Source organism: Uloborus diversus, chromosome 1, assembly GCF_026930045.1.
Source record: "Uloborus diversus isolate 005 chromosome 1, Udiv.v.3.1, whole genome shotgun sequence".
Classification (NCBI taxonomy): domain Eukaryota; kingdom Metazoa; phylum Arthropoda; class Arachnida; order Araneae; family Uloboridae; genus Uloborus; species Uloborus diversus.
Genome location: NC_072731.1, coordinates 118,986,910 through 119,007,472, shown reverse-complemented (window position 1 = coordinate 119,007,472; position 20,563 = coordinate 118,986,910). Strand labels below are relative to the sequence as shown.

The 20,563-nt window shown below is 33.1% G+C and overlaps 1 protein-coding gene across 1 annotated transcript in view; it reads left to right on the top strand.

The window, feature by feature from the left end:
• The first annotated feature begins 8,274 nt into the window (after nt 1-8,274).
• LOC129231766 (semaphorin-1A-like) overlaps nt 8,275-20,563 on the top strand; it is a 51,283-nt gene continuing 38,994 nt past the window's right edge. The window contains 3 exon segments of the mRNA XM_054866134.1: nt 8,275-8,316; nt 12,081-12,185; nt 19,033-19,120. Coding sequence (XP_054722109.1) covers nt 8,290-8,316; nt 12,081-12,185; nt 19,033-19,120 — 220 coding nt within the window. The 5' untranslated portion in view covers nt 8,275-8,289.

Genomic DNA, 20,563 nt, shown 5'->3' with positions numbered 1-20,563 from the left:
TGAACCAGTGATAAATAATTTTTTTCTTCTTCTTCATGAAAGTTCCTCATCTTTATTAATTGATCTTTTTTTTTTCCTTCTTTTACATTGCACCGTGAAAACACAAATAATAAAGGAATTTATTTATCAAAAATATCAGATTTCACCAGCTTCATAATTTAAACTTCAAATTCATGACATGTATTACTCAGGGGCAATTTCGAAATTTCAACTGTCATCAGTGATGTTCCCATCAATTTTTCTGGGGGTATACTCCCAGTAATCCATTACGCGCAATTTGTGTGTGTGATCATATGCATAGTATGTCATAATATGAAAATTCATGAAGCTTGAGGTTATACGCTATGTGTCTGAAAAATGTTTGAGAGTATACGGCGTATATGGAGAACACCATTGGCCGTAATGTCCAATACGATTCTTCAAGAAATTTTGCGACGCTATTTGTTTTTCAACTGCGAAAAAGATCTTTTACTTACAACGCAAACATTTCAACAAAACAAAGTGATGAAATTGTTCGCTAACTGTGATTCACGCAAACAGCTGTTGTATAATAAAATTTCCTCCTTTGAAGAATCCAGAAATTTTAATCACTTTGAAAAATACTTTTAATTAAATTCAAAGCTGTTCCCTCATTTCATCTGAAGTAAGCAGGATTTGATATTGAAACTAATTCTGTTGTTATGAATGTTGCCCAATTCTTAGCTTTTTAGCTCTTTCTTTTAATATGTCTTGTTTGGGGTGCAAATGCATGATATTGGATCTTTCTTGTGTTTTTTGCGGGGAAAAAATCTGAAAAGTCAAATTGAAAATTTGCTTTTCTTATCTAGTTGGCACAAAAAGTTTGCATAAATTCGCTTTTTTCCCCTCATTCTTGTTATGATAATTGAGGAGCTATGATTAACGAAAGACTTTGTCATTAGATTTGCGTACTAAAATAAATTCCATCCTTGAGCTTTTTTTTTATTTTTCAATTAAAATGAGAGATATTTTTTGACCTATTCCTTTCCTTTTTCATTCAGACGGAAGTACTATCCATCTGACATTCTAAATGAATTAAAACTTTCAAAATTCCTTATAAACTAGTATTCAAAATTATTTTTATATATTTTTTAATCAAATTGTTCATAGCTGAGACGATTTCAAAAATCTCTCGTAAAATGGTTAGTGTTAAGTCGTAGTTAGTAAATTTTGATACATGTATTTGACAAAATTTTCATCATATACAATTTTGCTTGGAATTGAGTTTGCTCTCGTGAATTTGCTTCTTGAAGTCCTGCTATACACAGGATATTCAGAAGAAGTAAAAGTTTTATGAAAATTTTCGACTGATTACACGAATTAGTGACTGATTACACTGTGCGGCAAAAAAAAAAAAAACCTTCAAAACGCTTCTGACATTTCCTCGGCTGATTCTAATGTAAAATGACCCCCTGAATCCAAATATGACTTCCATTTCTGCCCTACACGTGCCTTTTTTTTTTTTTTTTTTTTTTTTTCAAAGACCCACAAGTTTTTTTCAATTTTCCTTAGTTTCAGAGCAATTATTATTATTATTGGAGGTTAAAGGAGCTTTATATTAATTGCTAACATATTTTTGGCGGGTAAGAGAGGTTCAAAGTTCAAGATTACGGACATCGATAGCAAAAGGAGGGGACTTGAATAAAAAGATCGTTTTTCGTGATTTTTCTAATATTTCAGGGTATATCCCCCCCCCCCCAAATATTACAAAAATCACAAAAAAACTTTTTTTTATTCTGCTTTTTTAAAAAAGATGTTCTTAAAAAAATCGGAGCAGAATAAGAGTATAAGATTCTCTTCTATGACTCCCATGTCAAAAAAATTAAAAAAAAAAAAAAAACTACCTTGTGAATATTGCATGTTGAATACGAGTTGAATCGCAGGTCTTCATTCAAAAATACATTCTTCTGGCTGATTCTTTTGTAAAATGACCCTTTTTTTTCAAATACGACCAACTCCCCTCCATCACGCTCCCTTTTTAGAACCTCCCCCTTCTCTGATTCACAGCCAATTTTTTTAATTTGGAGGGGGGGGGGGGCGGAGAGAACATTAAAATAACCGTAAACATTATTCTGAATGACTAGAGATGTGCAAAGCTCAAAATCTTGTGCATATGTAGCAAAAAAGAAAACTTGGGACCCCCCCCCCCCCGCCCCCCAAACACACTGTGCAGCAAAAAAAGTCTCAAATGCTGTTGAGGCTATTCCGACTGATTCTTGTGCAAATTGACCCGTTGAATCCGAATATGATCTCCGTTTTCCAACTACACGTACGATTTTTGTAGAAAAGACTCCCCCTCCCCCCCTTTTTTTTTTTAATAAATTCTTAGTTTTAGATACTATATTATTTTCCTTTGGGGGAGAAAGGAGCGTTATATTAACTGGTACCATTGTTTTGGAGGGCAAAAAAGGCTCAATGTTCAAAATCATGAACACTGATAACAAAAAGGGAGAATTGGGAAGATTATTTTTTTTTTTTTTGGAGGGGGGGAGGGTGCCCCCCAAGTTTTCCTTTTCTTTTTACATATCCACAAGATTTTGAGCTTTACACATCTCTAGCCATTCAGAATAATGTTTATGGTTATTGTAATGCTCTTTTTCCCCTCCAAATTAAAAAAAAAAAATGGCTTTGAATCAGAGGATGATGGGAGGTTCTAAAAAACGGACGGGATGGGGGGTGGGGGAAGGTGGTCGTATTTAGAAACAAAGGGTTATTTTACATAAGAACCAGCCAGAAAAATGTCTTTTTGAATGAAGACCTGCGATTCAACTCGTATGCAACGTGTGACATTCATATGATAGTTTTAATTTCATTTACATCGTGAAAATCTTTTTGGACATATGAGTCATAGAAGCGAATCTTATACTCTCATTCTGTACCGAATTTTTTTAAGAACATCTTTTTAAAAAAACAGAATTAAAAAAATCATTTTTCGTGATTTTTTTCTTATATTTGGGGGGGGGGGGAGGGTGTATACCCCATCAAGTCCCCCTTTTTGCTATCGGTGTCCATGATCTTGAACTTTGAACCTCTCTTGCCAGCCAAAGCATGTTAGTAGTTAATATAAAATTCCTTTAACCTCAACAAAATAATAATAATAATAATAATTACTCTGAAACTAAGGAAAGTTGAAGAAAAAAAAGTGGGCGGCCTTTAAAAAAAAAATGGTACATATAGGGGGGAAACGGAGGTCGTATTCGGATTCAGGGGGTCATTTTTTTTACATAGGAATCAGCCGACAAAATGTCAGAAGCATTTCGAAAGGGAGTTTTTGCCGCACAGTGTTATTTATACAATTAGAAGGATACTGAACATAGTTTGACAATTTTGGAGAATAACCTGCGTTTTGGGTGAATGCTTTTTTTTACGCGCATTCTCTTCTAAAGGCTCCTTGCGAAAGACCAAACGAAATTCAGTACTCAAATAAACCCTGATTGAAATTGATGCTGGCTAGATTTTGCTGCCTGTTGCTTGTGGGAGGGAACTAATCGAACGTTTTTCTCTTTAAACATTACTACTGCATCGGAAAAAAGAATTGAAGGATTCGGACAAAAATTACGCACGTTCTTTACACTGAATAGCGAATTATAGTTCTAGAACGTTTCTTTTATAATTATTTTTAGAGAATTTTATAGGTTTTCCGTTATAAATTATTTTGTTCCGATCTTGAATTTGAATTACTTTTTTTTTTAAATAGTTAAAACTTTGCCGAAACATTAAAAAAAATATTATGTAGCATATGTAGTTCTGACGTGCCTTTTTGTTTTCCTTTTCCCTGAAGATTAAAACAACATTTACGAATATTTTTTGCCAATTTATTAATTGAAAACGTTACCCTGTCATGCTAAAACCATCGATCAGAATCGCTGTTTCTAGCCATTGTATAATTTGTATGTATGGCGCATCGTGAATTGATATTAGGAAGGATTGCATATTGCCGGGGTTTTCTTGGTTTGTTTGCTTTCCAAAGTGAAAGGGAATGTTGTCTGAAATAATAAAGGTTAGACTTCATGCGCACATTCAGCAATCAGAGACGGAAACAGGAAAGCAATTGTTCCATACATCGCTTGAACGAAGCAGATCATTGGTTGAAATTGACGTTTAAAAAGCAAAAATGGCATCGGCAACTTAGAGCGTTCAACTTCCTTTACCATTGTGTTTCACTTTGCAGAGATAACCATTCAATGCTTTATGCGATGGAATTTTATCTTAAAATTTGAATCATACTTTGAGTCATAAAATGTGTATGCTTCCGCCATGTACATTTTTTTTATAATTTTGTCACGTAGCGAAGCTGCTTGCTGCAATTTGTTTTTTAATAAAGCACGACCTTTCGCCGTTTTTAAAAAAGCAATTAAAATCTGTTTAGTATTGAAATCTTGTAAATGTCTTTAAGGTGTTTCTGTCTTTTATCTAGTTGCGTCATTTGAGGCTAGGGGGATCAACATGGCTCAAATGACATTACAATAAAACTTTCAATCCAAAAGCAAAAAAAAAAAGTTTTGAATAAATAAGTGAAAAAACGCAGAGGCTGTTAATTTCTTTACTTCCTTGTACGAAGCAAAGGAAGTATTGCATTTGCAAACTTCTGCTTAAATTTGCATTTTATTCACCCCCCTATGAATGGTTTTTTTTTTTTTTTTTGACATCTGTTCGTTTAGTGCGTATGTACTTAAGAACGAATGAGGAACCGAAACATCCATTTCACATTCCCCAGGTTAATTATGACGAGTTATCTCATGACGGAGAAGTTTGAAATTTTGCATGGTTCCTAGTTGTGCGCCTGCGTTTTTTGTTGCAATCAGATGTTCCAATGTTGTTACTCATTTTTTGTAGCAATGGCAAATAAATGTTACTTCCAATACAAACTAAAGTTACATCATTGTCCGGCTGGCGTTTGGTAAAGTATCGCCAAACTCAGCGACATATAACCAAGTTGGCGACAAAAATGAGGTACCGATCCGATCCAGTGTTGGACACCTCAAGTAGGGTCCATTAAATCTCTGTAAAACTGTCTTTTCTGCATCGATTCGCAACAAATGAGAAGCGGGCTTTACACATTTCGTTTATGTTTTGTTGCAATTTCGAATCGCCGACAAATGCATATAATGTCTTTAAATTTAAAAGTGTCGTCGTATATATTTACTACACTTTACAGTTCTACTTTTAGGAACGTGTTTTGAAATTCATTTTCAAAAAAAAAGAAAATCCAAGATACAAATATATATTTAAAATTTGCTCAAAATTCACAAACATGACATACTAGAAAATCGCACATGATGTCGTAAAAATGTAGTAAAGAATGAGGTCGATGTAAAACGGTAAATAAGTTATTCTGAATGATGCTGAAAAAATCAACCACATTGTAGAGAATCGAATTGTTACTTTTCCAGGAAAAATACTTTTACACCGGGCAAAAATTGTCTCCATAAATGTTTCCTTTTTCTCTGTTATTCTTCTTGTTTAAATCTTTCTTTTGTTTAACATTGTGCTGTGTAAATTCGTGGACACTTTCTCTCCCTTTAGTTCAATGAACCATTTACAAGAGAATTTCATAGCAACTGTCCTCACTTTTCCAATGTCTTAACTTAGATTGCTTCATTTAAGAATTTGATACTTTTTAAAGTGTCGGTACAAAATTGATGTTCGAGTATTATTGTAACCGATTTCTATCGTAGCATAGGGGGTCACAAAGATCCTGATTCCCCGTCCTCGAACAAGAATAAGTGTTTTAAATTCCATTTTGCAATGGACTTTCGAATTAAAAATTGAGGAAATTGTTCGTCAAGTTTTTTCGTTCTTTTTTTTTTTTTTTTTTTTTTTTTAAATTCGTATATCTAGTTATAAGTGTTTCTATTTCTAGTTATATTCTAGTTAGAATATGTTGCTCTAAATTTAACTATACTGCATTATACAATCTTAACTTCAACTAGAAAAACTATATAGAATCCCTCTTTGAAATGATTAGTCTCTACATTTTTTTTTTTTTTTTTGAAGATTTTGAAAAAAAACTAAATAATTTTAAAAAATCCTTTTTTTTTTTAAGAATGAAAAAAATCAAACTCTATTTTGAAGTAGTTTGTCACTGACCTCGAAAACAAAATATCCCATTTTCTGAAAGAGGGCAGGGACTTTTCTGATGCTTTAAATTGATTAATTTCGGGGACCTGTTTTTAAGGGATTTTAATTTGATTTAAAATGTAATTATTTGCACTAGGTTTATTCTCTTTTTTATTTTCTTAATTAAAAATTGTTTAAAAAATCAGATTGTGTTTTCCCTCTTTTTTTTCTCAATCTTCTCTCTCTTTCTCCAAACTGACTGTTGATTTCTTTGGTTGAATTAGCATTTAAGATTAATTGCTAAGGAAAACTGTATATCTTCGTTAATGTTTTTAGTTGATGCTAGCTTTTGTACAGTCATTGCTTGTTGTTTTCTTGGCAGTAAAGAAGTGGCTTCTTTTTTAAAACATCCATTAAATAAACAACCTCATGTATGTTTCTTTGCTATCTCCTCGAGAAAGTCTGGGAATTGCAGGTCAAGTTTGGTATCAAAATATTTGGAATTATCCCAAGGAACTAAGTTAGCCTCGTCTGATTCGTATAGTGCTGTAATTAACTGAGACATTAGTTAAAAATGTAAATAACATTCTTAAGTTTAGGGTTGAAAACACACTCGTACATTACACATTTTAAAAGCAATCAAATCAGCGAATTTTTCTGGTTTCGATGGAATTAGCAGTAAAGAAAAATAAATTCAATTGAAACATTTTTCCTGTTAATCGTATTTTTTGTCTGAATACTTCTGTACTTTTAATGAATTATAGCTGAGTTATAACAGATTAAAAAATTATTAATTGCATTGTACATGCCCTTGCTTTGTTCCTAATGCTCCTACTTTGTATAATATTGTTACTTTCTTCGAAATAATGAAAGCATTTCCATTTAAACTAATTCCAGGATGGAAAGTTTTGTTCGTTTTTTTTTTTTTTTTTCGTTTCAGAGTTTATGGTTTATTTTTTGATTTATTGCTAACAGAATGTTTTAACTTAAATTTCAAATATTACAATTGTTAATAATCTTATTGTTTAAATGATTTTTTATTTAAAAAAAATGCATTCTTTTTGACTCATTATTCTTGAAGTTATACTTCTCTTTGACTGATGAAGGTAAAATTTGGACATAAAATGAAAATAATGAGACAGAAGTTTCGTCATAGATTAGTGAGCATTTTATGAGAATTGGGTGATATTTGGCCAAATAGGAAGCTGAAAATTATGTGTAGCATAAGTCGCACATGACTCGTGCATATGAGCTTTTTGATTTTTTCATAACATAAAATTGATTAATTTTTGTAAGCAATAAACTGGTAGCCTCTAGTGGAAATTTTTCAATTTTGCCGATTCTGTGTGAGGTTTTGAAGATTATTGTCCTTATTCTTCTTTTTGTGTGTATTTTTTACTGGGGAGTTGTCTTTCTTTTTGGCTTAAAAAACAGGTGTTCAACTGGAGTCATTCATACCAAGCGATAGAAAATTGAACATTCGAGTTAAGCCTTTTAGAATTTATTGTTTCTGCTTTGATGTGTATTGTGTTTCTATTATTAACTTGAATACTAGTTGATATTTCTAATCTGTTTTAACAATACAAACTTATAATAATTTGTTTAATATTAGTAACGCTGAAGACTACTAGAATAGAAATTAATAAAGTCATATTCTTATACTTCTATAATCAAATATCATCATATGAAGCTGTCAGTTCATCTTCTCGGGCTAGCCCAAGCATTTAAAACTGATAGATCGCCTATGCGGTTGAAGCGTTGGTCCTTGGGACGTAATGTAATATGAAAGTGTGAGAAACTGAAAAGCTAAGGGATATAATTGGCGTTTTGAAGTTTTGAGTAAAATGCATTTTAGTTCAAATTCTGATTAGGTTGCATTGAAAAGTGTTTCTAAACCTTGTTGGGTAGCAGTACTTATACCAGCGCTTCTAGTATCATCTTTTGCCCCGAAAGTGAGGACAGGTTCTCCTTCCATTTCAACTGGTTTTCTCCAATTTTCTAATTTTATCACTTACATCACTTCTCCAACCGCTACTTCGTATATCAAGGTGATATTCGTTATTTGTCTTGACAATACAAGGTTAGATTCATTTCACTGGTTTTATAGCAGTGAAACAAAAAATTGTTTCTGTTAAATTTTATTATTAATTTATTTTGTTTTCTTTACATTTGCAGAGGTTGGAGTGGTATTCTAGTGACGATGACATCACCATGTGCAAAATGAAAGGAAAATCAGAGGTAAAATATAATCGAAAACTATAAGTTCAAAAAATTATGATTTTTTTTTTTTTTTTTTTTTTTTTTTTTTGTCAACTTAAAAATCTTTAGTTTTCTAATATATTTACATTTATTTAAAAAATTACAAAAATATTATAGTTCATTTTCACCAAATGTAATGTAAAACCAATTTTAATAAAAATGTTTTTGAATCAAGTCAAATTTAACACAGATGGTGTAGTAGTACATTACACGGTAAAATAGAAGCATATAGACAGATTGAGATTTAAATGGGGGGGGGGGGATAAGTTAATTTAAACTTAAAATTTATTTGTCAAAAATCAGGTTTTTTATTTGTTTATTTTTTTAACAAATTAAAGCAAGATTAAAAATATGTTTATACAAGGTTGGGTCAGAAAGTTAGTTGCACTGCTCAAGAAAACAGAAAAATGATTGGAATTTTACTATAACTTTATTCGCATCTTAAAGTTCCATTCAAAATCTACTTTTTAACGGAACCACCTCCGTTATTTAAGCACTCGTCGAAGCGTGGTACAAGTTTCTCAATACCATCTGTAAAGGAATCCCGTCCGATGTCCGATAACCATTGCGGATGACAAAGTGAAAGATCGGGTTGCATCTTTCACTTTGTCATCCGCATGGCATCATTGCTTTGAAAGTTCTTGTTTTATGGGACCAAAAACATCAAAGTCAGGAGGTGAAAAGTTAGGGTAACTTTTTAAGGTGATTCCACACTTCCCATCTAAACTTGGTCTTCTCTCGCGCTCAGCGTCGTCAATATCTGTACGTCCATTCTTAAACATGTTGCACCATTTCACGATACCTTAATGTTACATTGCATTTTCACCATGCACTTATACAAATACAAATACAAAAGTGACGACCAGCAACAGGCTCTGGGCCCAGCTAGACTGGTCCTAGTCAATTTACAATCCCCAGTGAAGATCAATGGCCCTCTTAAAACTATCGACTCCCTTGCTCATTACCACCTCTTCCGGTAAGCTGTTCCAAGTTTCCACTACCCTGCTAAAATAATAATTTTTCCTAATATCCATGCTAGCCTGAGATTTAAATAGCTTAAAACAATGACCCCTTGTCCTGTTTTCAGTGCTAAACTGCAGCCCCGTAACATCTTTCATTTTAATAAATTTAAACAACTGAATCATGTCCCCTCGGTTCTTCTTTGCTCAAGACTACATTTTTAGCCTTCTAAGCCTGGAATCATAGTCTAAGTGAGAAAGTCCATTTATTAGCCTTGTAGCCCGCCTTTGAACCCTTTCCAATACATGAATATCTTTCTTAAGATAAGGAGACGAAAAGGTGCTTGGCTACGTGTTTGGCCGTGGTGACTTCATGCTACTGCACATAAATTTCAGTGCAGTTGCACCTTTTTGCCTTCAAAATTGAATCACTGCACGCATTTCCAATTTGGATGCTACTTGCAGCAGTCAAGACAAGTTTGCGACTAATGATCAGAAAAAACTGAACTTGTCTTGGGGAAGCCGGGTACATCACACAATAAAGGTACATGTCTGAAGTATTGCTATAGAGTTTCATCAAAATTATCTTAGACGGAACAGATTTACGAAGAAGTGCAACTAACTTTCTGATTGACCTACGTATATCGCTGCCTCAGAGCAACAGTAATAAGTCATCTAAACCCAGGAATAACAGTAAGATATTCTACTGTTGTTCTGAGGCGACAATACAGTTTCTTAAAATTGCAGTTGCTCATTTTTATTTGACCTCTTTCTTCTGAAAGTATGTAACGTAATTTACAGAATTAATAAAATAACTTAGTCATGCCAAGAAAACATTGTATTGTCAATGCTGGCCAACAATATAAAACATGCGAGAGATGGGCCTTCAACAGCTTTAAAAGGGAAAAAATGGCTAAACTCGATTACTATGTTTAAGAAATCAAGATTCCTGCAGTAAACTTTAATGCAGATAACTATTTGACTTTAATTGACTGGAATTCAGTTGCACTTAAAAATTTGACGCTGATATCATTTAAAATGCGAAAAAAAAAATCTTGAATTATAATTGCGTTTTTTTTTTTCTCCCTTTCAAGTTGTTTATATGCAAAAACAGTGTCTTCATTTATATTTGAAGTACTAATAATTTTAATGGTTTGAAATAATTCAAACTAAATTATTTACTTTAAAAGAGAGAGACAATTAACTAGAACAAAGAACCCAGTGTATACCAATGAACGCAATAAGAAAGGGCACTGGAAGAGCATGTGCGATTAACACGTTAATTCACATTTGAAAGCAGTTTTGCAATCGCCTAGGTGATTCAACTATCTATATAATAAGTATTTATTTATCAAGAGTTTCCTTTTAAACACACAAAGTTTTCAATGAAAGGTAATTATATTTTATCGTTCCATTTTTGCTAGTTTGGTGAAAAATCAGGCTAATTTCTTAAAATTCAAAGTCAAATGGGTAGCTAAAGATATTTGATGTAGCTGAAATTTTGTATGATAAATAGTCTTAGTAAGAGGCAACTTTTCCGCATATTATAGGCTTTACATATTTCTCAATTTAGTTTTTTTTTTTTCTTTTTTTTTACTCCACCCTATTGTGCATCTTTTTTCCTCAAAGTCAAAGTATTGAATCTTAAGTTATTAACCACAAGATGAACTTCCTAAGATTGCTTCTGTGTCTGTAAAGTTGTTTTTTTACATAGCTTGAATTTTTCTTCAACGCGCTCCATGCTACGTAAAATAAATAGCCCTACAGGCAAAGAGAAAGCCGTCACTAATGACTTGATTCCTTTGCTTTTACTCGTGTTTAAGTAATTAGCGTATTGTAATTGCGATTTTAGGAAAAAAAATCTTTGTTTTTTAAATGAAAACTGATAAAAACTTGAGAGTTATTACTTGGCGTTTTTGATTGGCTAAAATTGAATGTTAAATGAAAATCAACTTTGTTTTTTGCCATTGTATTATTCACGTCGTCTCGGATTAAACAAAAGAATTTTTTTTAAGACTTTGAAATTCTTTTGCTTTAAAACCAAGTAATAAGATATTTTTTTTAATTAATAATTGTTTTTTGCATTTCAATGTTGTTAGTTACAAAAGATAGAGTTGCGGACATAGATAAATATTTTTACTATTTTTTAATAGTTAAAATGCTGTATTTATTCAATAAAACCTAAGTTCTTGATTAGAGAATAGCTCAATATGACTGGTTGTTAAAAGGTTTCAAATTGTTTTACATAAATATGACTATTATTTAGGTAAGTAAAACTACATTACTTCTATACTTTCATTATTACTTGTCATTCTCGCAGCAACAATTATACTGCTTGAAAATTCAGTTAAAAATTATTTCCATATAAACTTTTTAGTTTTATCATGATTAAATATAAATGTCTTTAAAAGTTGTTTTAATAACTTAGAAAAATGTTGACTCCTATAATATTTCTTTGTAGATGATTTAATATACTATTTTTACTAATAAAAGGACCATCTTATCAAATTTTTTTTTTAATTAACAGCTTAAAACGTTTTAAACACTGCATTTTATTTAATATGCACTGGTTTTCAGGTAGGGTAAAGAAAAGAAACCTTTATCATTGGTAAAGTGATGTTAATAAACTTATTTTTGAGAAAATATTTAAACATATGTAAAGAGTGTGTGGTAATTTGCTGTGTGTTTTAAAAAAAAAATGTATTCTTTTAAATGAACTGTACAACTTAATAGGTAGAGGATAAAAACGAAATTATGTATTCATTTTTGACTGGTTTTTCTTAGGAGGAATGTCAGAATTACATCCGAGTTTTGGCAAGAAAATCAGAGGATAAAATACTTGTTTGTGGAACAAATGCCTTTAAGCCTCTTTGCCGTCAATATCAATTAGTAAGTATGCTAATATTGCAGTGACGTAGCCAGTATTCTATTTTTGAGAATGCCCAGGTTCTTGCCTCAAAGAGATTTATCATATTAACTATTTGTCATTAAATCGCTAATTAAATATACATGATTGTAGATAATTTTAATTATTGATGATCAGAGCTAGATAATATAGACTCATGGCGTGCGCGGATACATCCGCTGACGTGCGGGTACTTTCATCGCGAATTTGCACGTCGTCCAATATTCGTTAAAGTTCGTACTCTTTACTTCTAATTCGTTTTAAATTGACATTTATATTATTTATTTTGATTGTAAAAATTATAACATGACAGTATATACACCCGCGCGTTCGGTGGATGCATTCCCTGCTGTGCGGATACATTCACCGCGGGCACGCGCATCTCGCGATAATCGTTCAAATTCTTACTGCTCACTTCTAATTTGTTTTAAACTGATATTATTTAATTAATTTGTAAAATTATAAAAGATAGTATATATGCTAGCGCGTAAGGTGAATATATTCTTTGCTGTGTGGATACATTCTCTGCGGGCATGCGCATCTCGCGACAATTATTCAGGGGCTCTCCCTTCTTTACTTCTAATTTGTTTAAAATATATTGCTAATGTAAACCGTAGTAATCATAGCTAGATAATATAGACGGCTCGCCATAATCGCGAGTATAATGTTCTAGTTTTTCATGTCTTTTTTTCTTTCTGTTAAAAAATTGCTAAAATTAATCCTCCTTTCTTTTCTCCTATTAATCAAGTGGTGATAACTGAACAATTCTTTTCATATGTTTTTTTTTTTGAGCAATCACGATTGCTTATTGCTTTCATTTGACTGTTTTTGATGTCCTATCATTTTATTTTCCCACCGCCACCCTCCGCACCATCACCGTGGACCGGCTGGCTCCTCACGATGCTGCTCCTATAGCGAAAGCCATCTCCAGGTTGCATCCATGTCCTACACACACGCGCATACATACACAACTACACGCGCATACATACACAACTACACACGCACACACACACACAAACACATACACCTACGCACAAACACATACACACAAGCACATACACACACGCATACATACACACACATACACACAACTACCCACACATTCATGCCTGCACACTGACACAAACACATACGCATACATACACACACATACACACAACTACCCACACACTTATGCCAGCACTCGTGATTGCGAAAAACATAATTTGAATTCAAGATGTCAAAATTCAAATTATATATTTTTTTAAATGTTTTTTTTTTGCGTGCGTTCAATTACAAAAGCACCTGTGGCTTTAAAGCTTATCATATAGGGCTAGCAAGTTCACACTTGCAGTAATTTTGGAAGTTTGCGCCGTGCTTTAAGTTTAACAAACAATGTGAAAGAAATGTTGTTTCTATTAGGGTTTTTTTTCTGAAGATATATCTGAAATTCAATTAAACAGAATAAATATTTAAAAAAAAAATTCTTAATGACTTACTGATAGTTAATTACCCTGAATCCGACAACCACGGACTTTGTCGAATTTCGGATCGCAGCCGAAATTTTAGACATTCCGCATGAAAAAAACTTTGAACGATCACTTTTGTGGATGTTTAATAAAGTTATGAACTTACTTTGAAATAATTACAGGATAAACTCGCTTAAATTTCTGCACCTTAGTCCAAAAAAACGATGTTTAAAGCAAGAGATTCGGACTTCACCGCGAAATGAAAATTCCGCAAATTTTCCCGATCTATACTCTAAAATTTGGACATTTGTTCCGATTTTAGCTCAGTTCCTTTAATTAAAAGCTAAAGAAATAAAACACAATCTGGCGTAATTTTATATTATCTTCCCGTTAATCAAAGACTTAAATTACAGTAGAAGCTGAACTGTGCGAAAAAGGCGGGACACACCGATTATGAATTCATCAATTTTTTGCATAGTTTATCGCTTTGATAAAAAAAAAAGCGTGTTTAATAATACTACCAGAAATTCAAAATGAAAATTTTGTTATTTTTTATTCAGAACACATTTTCGATTATTTCGAAGAAAGTTCCAAACATTTTATTTTGCTTCTTTTCAAAATAGTTTATTTTCTGTAAAATGTCGTAAAAAAAAACATCGTATGCGCCGCACCTGCAGTACCCACCGGATCTGATTGGCACTTTTTAAACTTGTTTTCCTCGTAACGCCGCGGCGCTTACGCCCGAAAATAAGGTAGTTTTGGAATTCTTATTGTACGCATTGGGCTATTAAGGGAACAAAGGCAGACGGGGGACTTGCTCCTAGTGGTATCTCTCCTGTTCATAAATAACACGTTTGCTACTAGATTTATTGCACTTGGTTTTGTTCCCTCCCTCAACAGAACATTTGCAAGCAGCAGCGAATTGCTAGTTTTTTCCTTTATTCGCAGAAATTTGGGTATCCTATTGATTTTTCGACTTGATAGTTTAAGAAGAGAAAGTCCCACCAATGCAATGTATGATCTGCAGTATAGAAATATTTCCCAAGAATATGTGAGTTTACGAATGCAAAGATATCTGCTAAAAGAAGCTTAGTTTTAATATTTTGAAATTTAGCTTACGTCTTTGCATCTATAGGCTCACATAATTGGCATGAAAATTAGTTTCTTGTAATCACAAAGCATATACCTGCAATTATTTGCAATTTTGTGCTTTATAACGTTGTTTTAACTCATCTAACTTTTATGAAATGATTTATTTCTTATGATTAAAAATGTTTTTTTTTTTTACGTGATAGACCATTATTAGCTTGCAGATACTTTTGAGTTGCGTGCTCAGATACTTAGATACTTCACATTTTTTTCTGACTCTGTTGATGATTCCTAATTATTATTTCTTATTGTAAAATACCAGTACAATCCTATTTGTGATTCTGAGAAATACTCAGAATTTGTAAAAGGGATAAAAACCTCAGAATTTATGCATGAGTTATATGATTAAAATGTCTTTTTAGTTAGAAAAAAAATACTGATGTGCTTTACCTACAAAAGTGTTAATAATTCACTTAAATTTATGTAGAAAAAGTTTTTAAATCTTAAAATAAAATTTTTTAAATATCTCTTATTTTTTAACATTTTTTTTATTTATTTACAAATTAAAGTTGTTGATGTCGCTGTGTGTTCCCTCAGACAAAACTACAGTTGCTGTATATATAGTGACCTTAGGCAGAACTTAACCGTTTAGACCCTCGTGACCAGTACTCCTCCTTAAATTGATCATCACTCATTAAATGCTTAAATTATCCTTGCAACTGCTGCCATAGATACTTTTCACTCCAGAGTCCCAGGTAACTCCCACTATTTGTGGCTTAACCTGTTGGATGGAACCCTGAAGATATATCTTATTTTTTGAACCAGATCAGTAACCAAACAATCCCTGGTCCAGCACCTCCAGAGGTATTGTTTCACTTGAAGGACTTTGACCACGAGCATATTTAACGTCCCTCAGTCACCATTAATGAAGACGGTGGATCTTCGACCAGCGAGGATCAAACCCAGGACCATGCGGTCACTAGTCCGATGCCTTACCGATCAGGCCACCATGGCCTTGCCATAGATACTGGGAGAGTGGCTAGTCTCAAGGACAAAAAATTTGAAATTGATGTCAAAAATCGTAATTTATGGCAATATTTGGTAATGTTGTAGGAGAGAAATTTGGGGTGCTTTCCCGAAATTTGTTCAACATTGAAGCCACTTAGGGAGTTAATACATAGCATCGTCCAAAACTTTTTCAAAATTGAAGATTTTAAAACCCAATTTTATGTTACCTTTGGAGATGTTAGGTGAAAATTAGGTGAATAGGCGTTTTGGGATTGATCTTGAAAAAATTTCGCAGTTAAAACCTTAAAGGCACCATTTCTTGCTATTTTTGATATAGTCAGGGCCCATCCTAGGGTGTCGGCCGCCCGTGTGCAGAGACCTAATGTGCCGCCCCTCAAGAGTAATTTGCATATTTTGACTAATCTTTAACGTCTATATAAATCTTTCTTTAAATTTCTATGCCAAGTTCTAATTTAAAAAAAGGGGGGGGGGACAGAAGAATGATCTTATAAAAAGGAAGAATTTTTTTATAGTAAGAAACTCCTTAGGTACAATTTATATCTTTGAAGAAAGTAATAGATACCAAAATTTACTAGTTGTAAAAACGCATTTTATAGTCTTTCTTGGGTGACATCAGAGAAGGGATGGAGGAAGGGGAAGCGTCGAGGGAGGTGTCGGGGTTCAGGGGAGGAGGATTGCTCCAAGTAAATTATCGAAATTGGCATATGAAAAATATTTTTAGCTAATCTTTAGTTGTGTTTGGATGCAAGGACAAAAGAGTCAAGTATATTCAAGGTGCATGGAGAAATTTTCGAAATTGACGTCAAATATCGCAATTTTAGGAACTTTTTCGAGACTTTAAGTGAAAGGAATGTTGCAATTCTTTCCTAAAATTCATTCAAAATTTAAATCAATTTGAAGCTATTTTTTAAGACCGTAGCTTAGGAAGGATCGGCGTTCTTCCTGAAAAATCTCCGAAACTGAAATTTTAAACCCGCAATTTTGGGTTACTTTTGTTGACATTGCAAGAGGGAAGGAGATTCAATCATCTCCCATCGAAAGATTTCGAAATATAAATTTAAAACGCAAATTTAGGCGGTCTTAGGTGACGGTAGGGGATCTGGCGGCTATCCTCCGGTAATTTCTCTGCACTATTTTTTCAAAAAGCCGTTTTTGGCCAGATTTGAAAACAATAGGGGAAATATTCGGAACCAAAATATTTTTCGGAACTGAAATCTATTATAGGCTATTTTTGGGAAGGAAGGATTTTGGGGCTCTTAAGCGGATATTTCTAAAATCGCAATTTTATATCATCTTTGGTGACGTTGACAAAACTGGGAAGCTTCTACGAATCTTTCGGATATTTTTCAACATTAATATCTGAAAAATATAACTATGGACTTTTGTCCACCTCACCTCGACGATTGATGGATATGCCCTTGTGCCGTAAAAAGTTACATAGGCCTGGCAGTTCTCCTCCGGAATTGTTTAGAAATATAAGTCCCAAAATCATATTTTAAGCATTGTTTGATAACGATGGGACTAAGAGCGGGCGGAGATTCAGTGTGCCCTCACGAACTGTGTTTTTGAAACTGAAGTCAATTTCAGGCTAGTTTAGGCAGGAAGCTAAACCAGGGAAGCTAAGCAGGAAGCTCCACGGAACCGTCTAAAAACGAAATTTTCAGGTATAGTGATTGCATTGGAGAAAAGAGTGATCCGGGGTCTTTTCCCAAAAGTTCTTGAAACTGATGTTTGAAAAACACAATTTTAGTTTGTTTTTCAATACGTTAAGTGAGAGAGGGTGGAATTAGGGGCTTCTCTAAAGACGCTAATTGAGACTGTGTTCGGTAGTAATATTTGCGAATGAATTTCAGGGTCCTCCCCTGCAAAAATTTCGAAAAATGCTAAAGCAATTTTACTTGACATTTGATAGTAGGAAGGGCTGTCGTCTGAAAACACCTTTTGGATTTTGGAGCCAACATTTTTAGGCTATGTTTGATTAAGTTAAGGTGGAAGAGGTGAACCAGAGACTTAATTGAGTCCTTAAGATCGATGGTTCAACCAGCGAAGTTTTCCGAAAGTAAAGTCCTAGAAATGCAATTCTAAGCCTTCTTTAGCTTCGTCAAGGAGGTCATGGCGTCCTTTTGAATCTTCGTTTTGAAGCGACATTTAAATTTGCTTCCCGGGGCAAGGGCCCTGTCCTCCTACCTGATCTGAAACAGGGCAGTTCATCCTAGATTTTAATCAGAAAAATTGTCGTAAAGGGGAAATGTACAACATTTTAGTTCGTCATTCATATATGTTACTCTCAAGGGAGTCGCAATTTTCCACTTTCTCTCCACGCATCCACGATTGTTAAACCCAGAGTTTGTTACATAGTTTGTTGTTTGAAATGCTTGCGAGAGTATCTAATCAGTATAGCTTCCTTTTAATAAATAAAATATGTCTTCATTGCTTAGCTCTATAAAAGCTTGCAGGGTAAACATTAGTGGCCGCCCTCGGTGCTCCTTTTAGGCACCATTTCATGCTTCAGAAGGGGGCCTTTCCCCTCCCCTGTATCCATGCCTGATTACCGGTTCTGTCACAAACTTTGCAACCAAATGAAGCATTTGTGTTAAGAGTAGATATTAATGGACAATGAACCAATACAATGTTCCCTAACATTCTATTTTTCTTAAACTATGCTGTCAAGAAATCGACACATACTTTGGCAATTGAACATTTAAAAATCAGCATATTTATTCTACTTATTATAAGTTCTTGTGAGAAATTCTTGAGGAATTTTGCTTGATTATAAGAACTAAATGATGCGGCCTGGTTCCCATAGTGGCTAACCCAGATGGGTAGTAATGCTTAAATTAGCTGCAAAAGTGACAGTAAATGTATTTTTGGCGAGGCGTTATTTTTGTTGACTTTTTAAGTGACAAATTTGAAAGGTATGAAAAGAAAATATACAAATCCCATGGAATTCCCGAGAGAGCTCCATGGAACCCTGGGGCTCCGTGGAACACAATTTAAGAAATGTTGAAATAGATTAATAAAAGGTTATTTTCAATTACATAAAAATGTGTCAGCAAACCATTTTTATTTTAAGACTCTTAAATTCCATTACTTTCTCTCCCTCCTCTTTTTGTTGCTTTAAATTTTCAAGGAAACTTTTTTACTGTTATAAGTTTTCCAACAATTTTTATGCTGAATGTGTTGACAAGATCATGAGCTGGGCATATATTTTTGTAGTAATCACTATTCTAAATTTATGTGGTTATATTTTTAAACTTCTTTAAAGGATGCTGATTACTCCATTGCAAAGGAATCCTCTGGGGAAGGCGTGTGTCCGTATGATCCAACTCATAACACCACAGCCATATTTGCAGGTATTATTCGGATTTTCTATATTTAATTATCAAATTATTTTTCCTCCTAATGAATCAAAGTTTAAATAGGAAATCTGAAAAACGACTCCTGATGTCACAAAACAAACCAATAAGATTTTTCTTTTGGACCTTTTTTTTTCTCTTTTTCCTTTTTTTTTTTGCCAGAACCAATTATTATCAGAAAACTTCTACCTTACTATATCTGTTTACCTGTCTTTTTCTTTTCTTTAATGAAAGGTCTACAAATAAGGTTTCCAAAACTGTTTCAGCAAAATAAGAGATGTATTTTTACTCAAAAAAGCAAACAATATGAACTATGAAACCTAGGGTCATGTTACCCTTTGAGTAACAAAAAAGCATAAATTAAGGTGCCAGAATTAAACTAGGAGTTGTAAGATGGCAATGAAATAAATAAACCAAAAGCAACCCAAACCGATGTATTGCCAAAAGTAATCAAAGTGTATGTAGCAGCCAACTGTGACATTGCACAAAGCAATTGAAAGACTGGTGCACTTCGAGTGAAATGTGACACTATATCAGCTATCAATATATCTGTGGAATGTCCCTTTATTTATCCATTTTCACATCTTTATCAGTCTATCTGGTTTCTATCACTCTGTCTATTTTTATGTCCATCTGTTGCTCTATCCATTTATTTCACTTTACCCCCTCTCTTTTGCACTCTCTCTCTCTATCTCGTCCTATCTATAATTTCATTTATCTATCTTATCTATCTATATCTTTCCTTTTTACAGTTTATTATTAATTATTACTTTTGCATTCCTTAATCAACTTGTGATTGTATATTTTAATGTTTCACTTATTTTTTCTTTTATATGTTTTTAAGGGTTTCTTTTTTCTTACAAAGTATGCTAAAAATGGTGTCATTATTGCTTTTTTTTTTTCAGCATAAAAATGCTTTTATAATCTTAATAAAATTATTCAAATGTGACTATTTAATAATACATAATTATAGCATTATTTTTCTCATGGTATTGCCAAATCTTTGTTAGTTTAAAAGTAGTATTTAATTCCACTTGTTCTATGATTTAAACATATCCAATCGCTTCATAGAGTTAAAAAATTTACTCATTCATGCCGATGCATTTAAACTTTTAACCATTTGCGGTCCATTCTTTGAAAAAAGTTCTTCCCTATTGATAACATTATAAAATGTAACCAGAGAGTATTATGAGTCATACAAGTTTCCTAAATTGTATTTAGAGACCGCTTATAAGTCTGTGAAAATTATCCAGCTGTTTAATCTTGTGTTGGACGCTACCCAACATAGCACCTTAAAGGCAATTTTTTTAAGTCGGACTGAGAGTTGATAATAATAATTAATAGCTTTTTATTTTAGTATTTTAATTCTAATTTAACTTTTAAATTATTACAACTTGGTTTGTTTGAATTGCTTTATTGATTCCACTCCTTTCCCCCTTC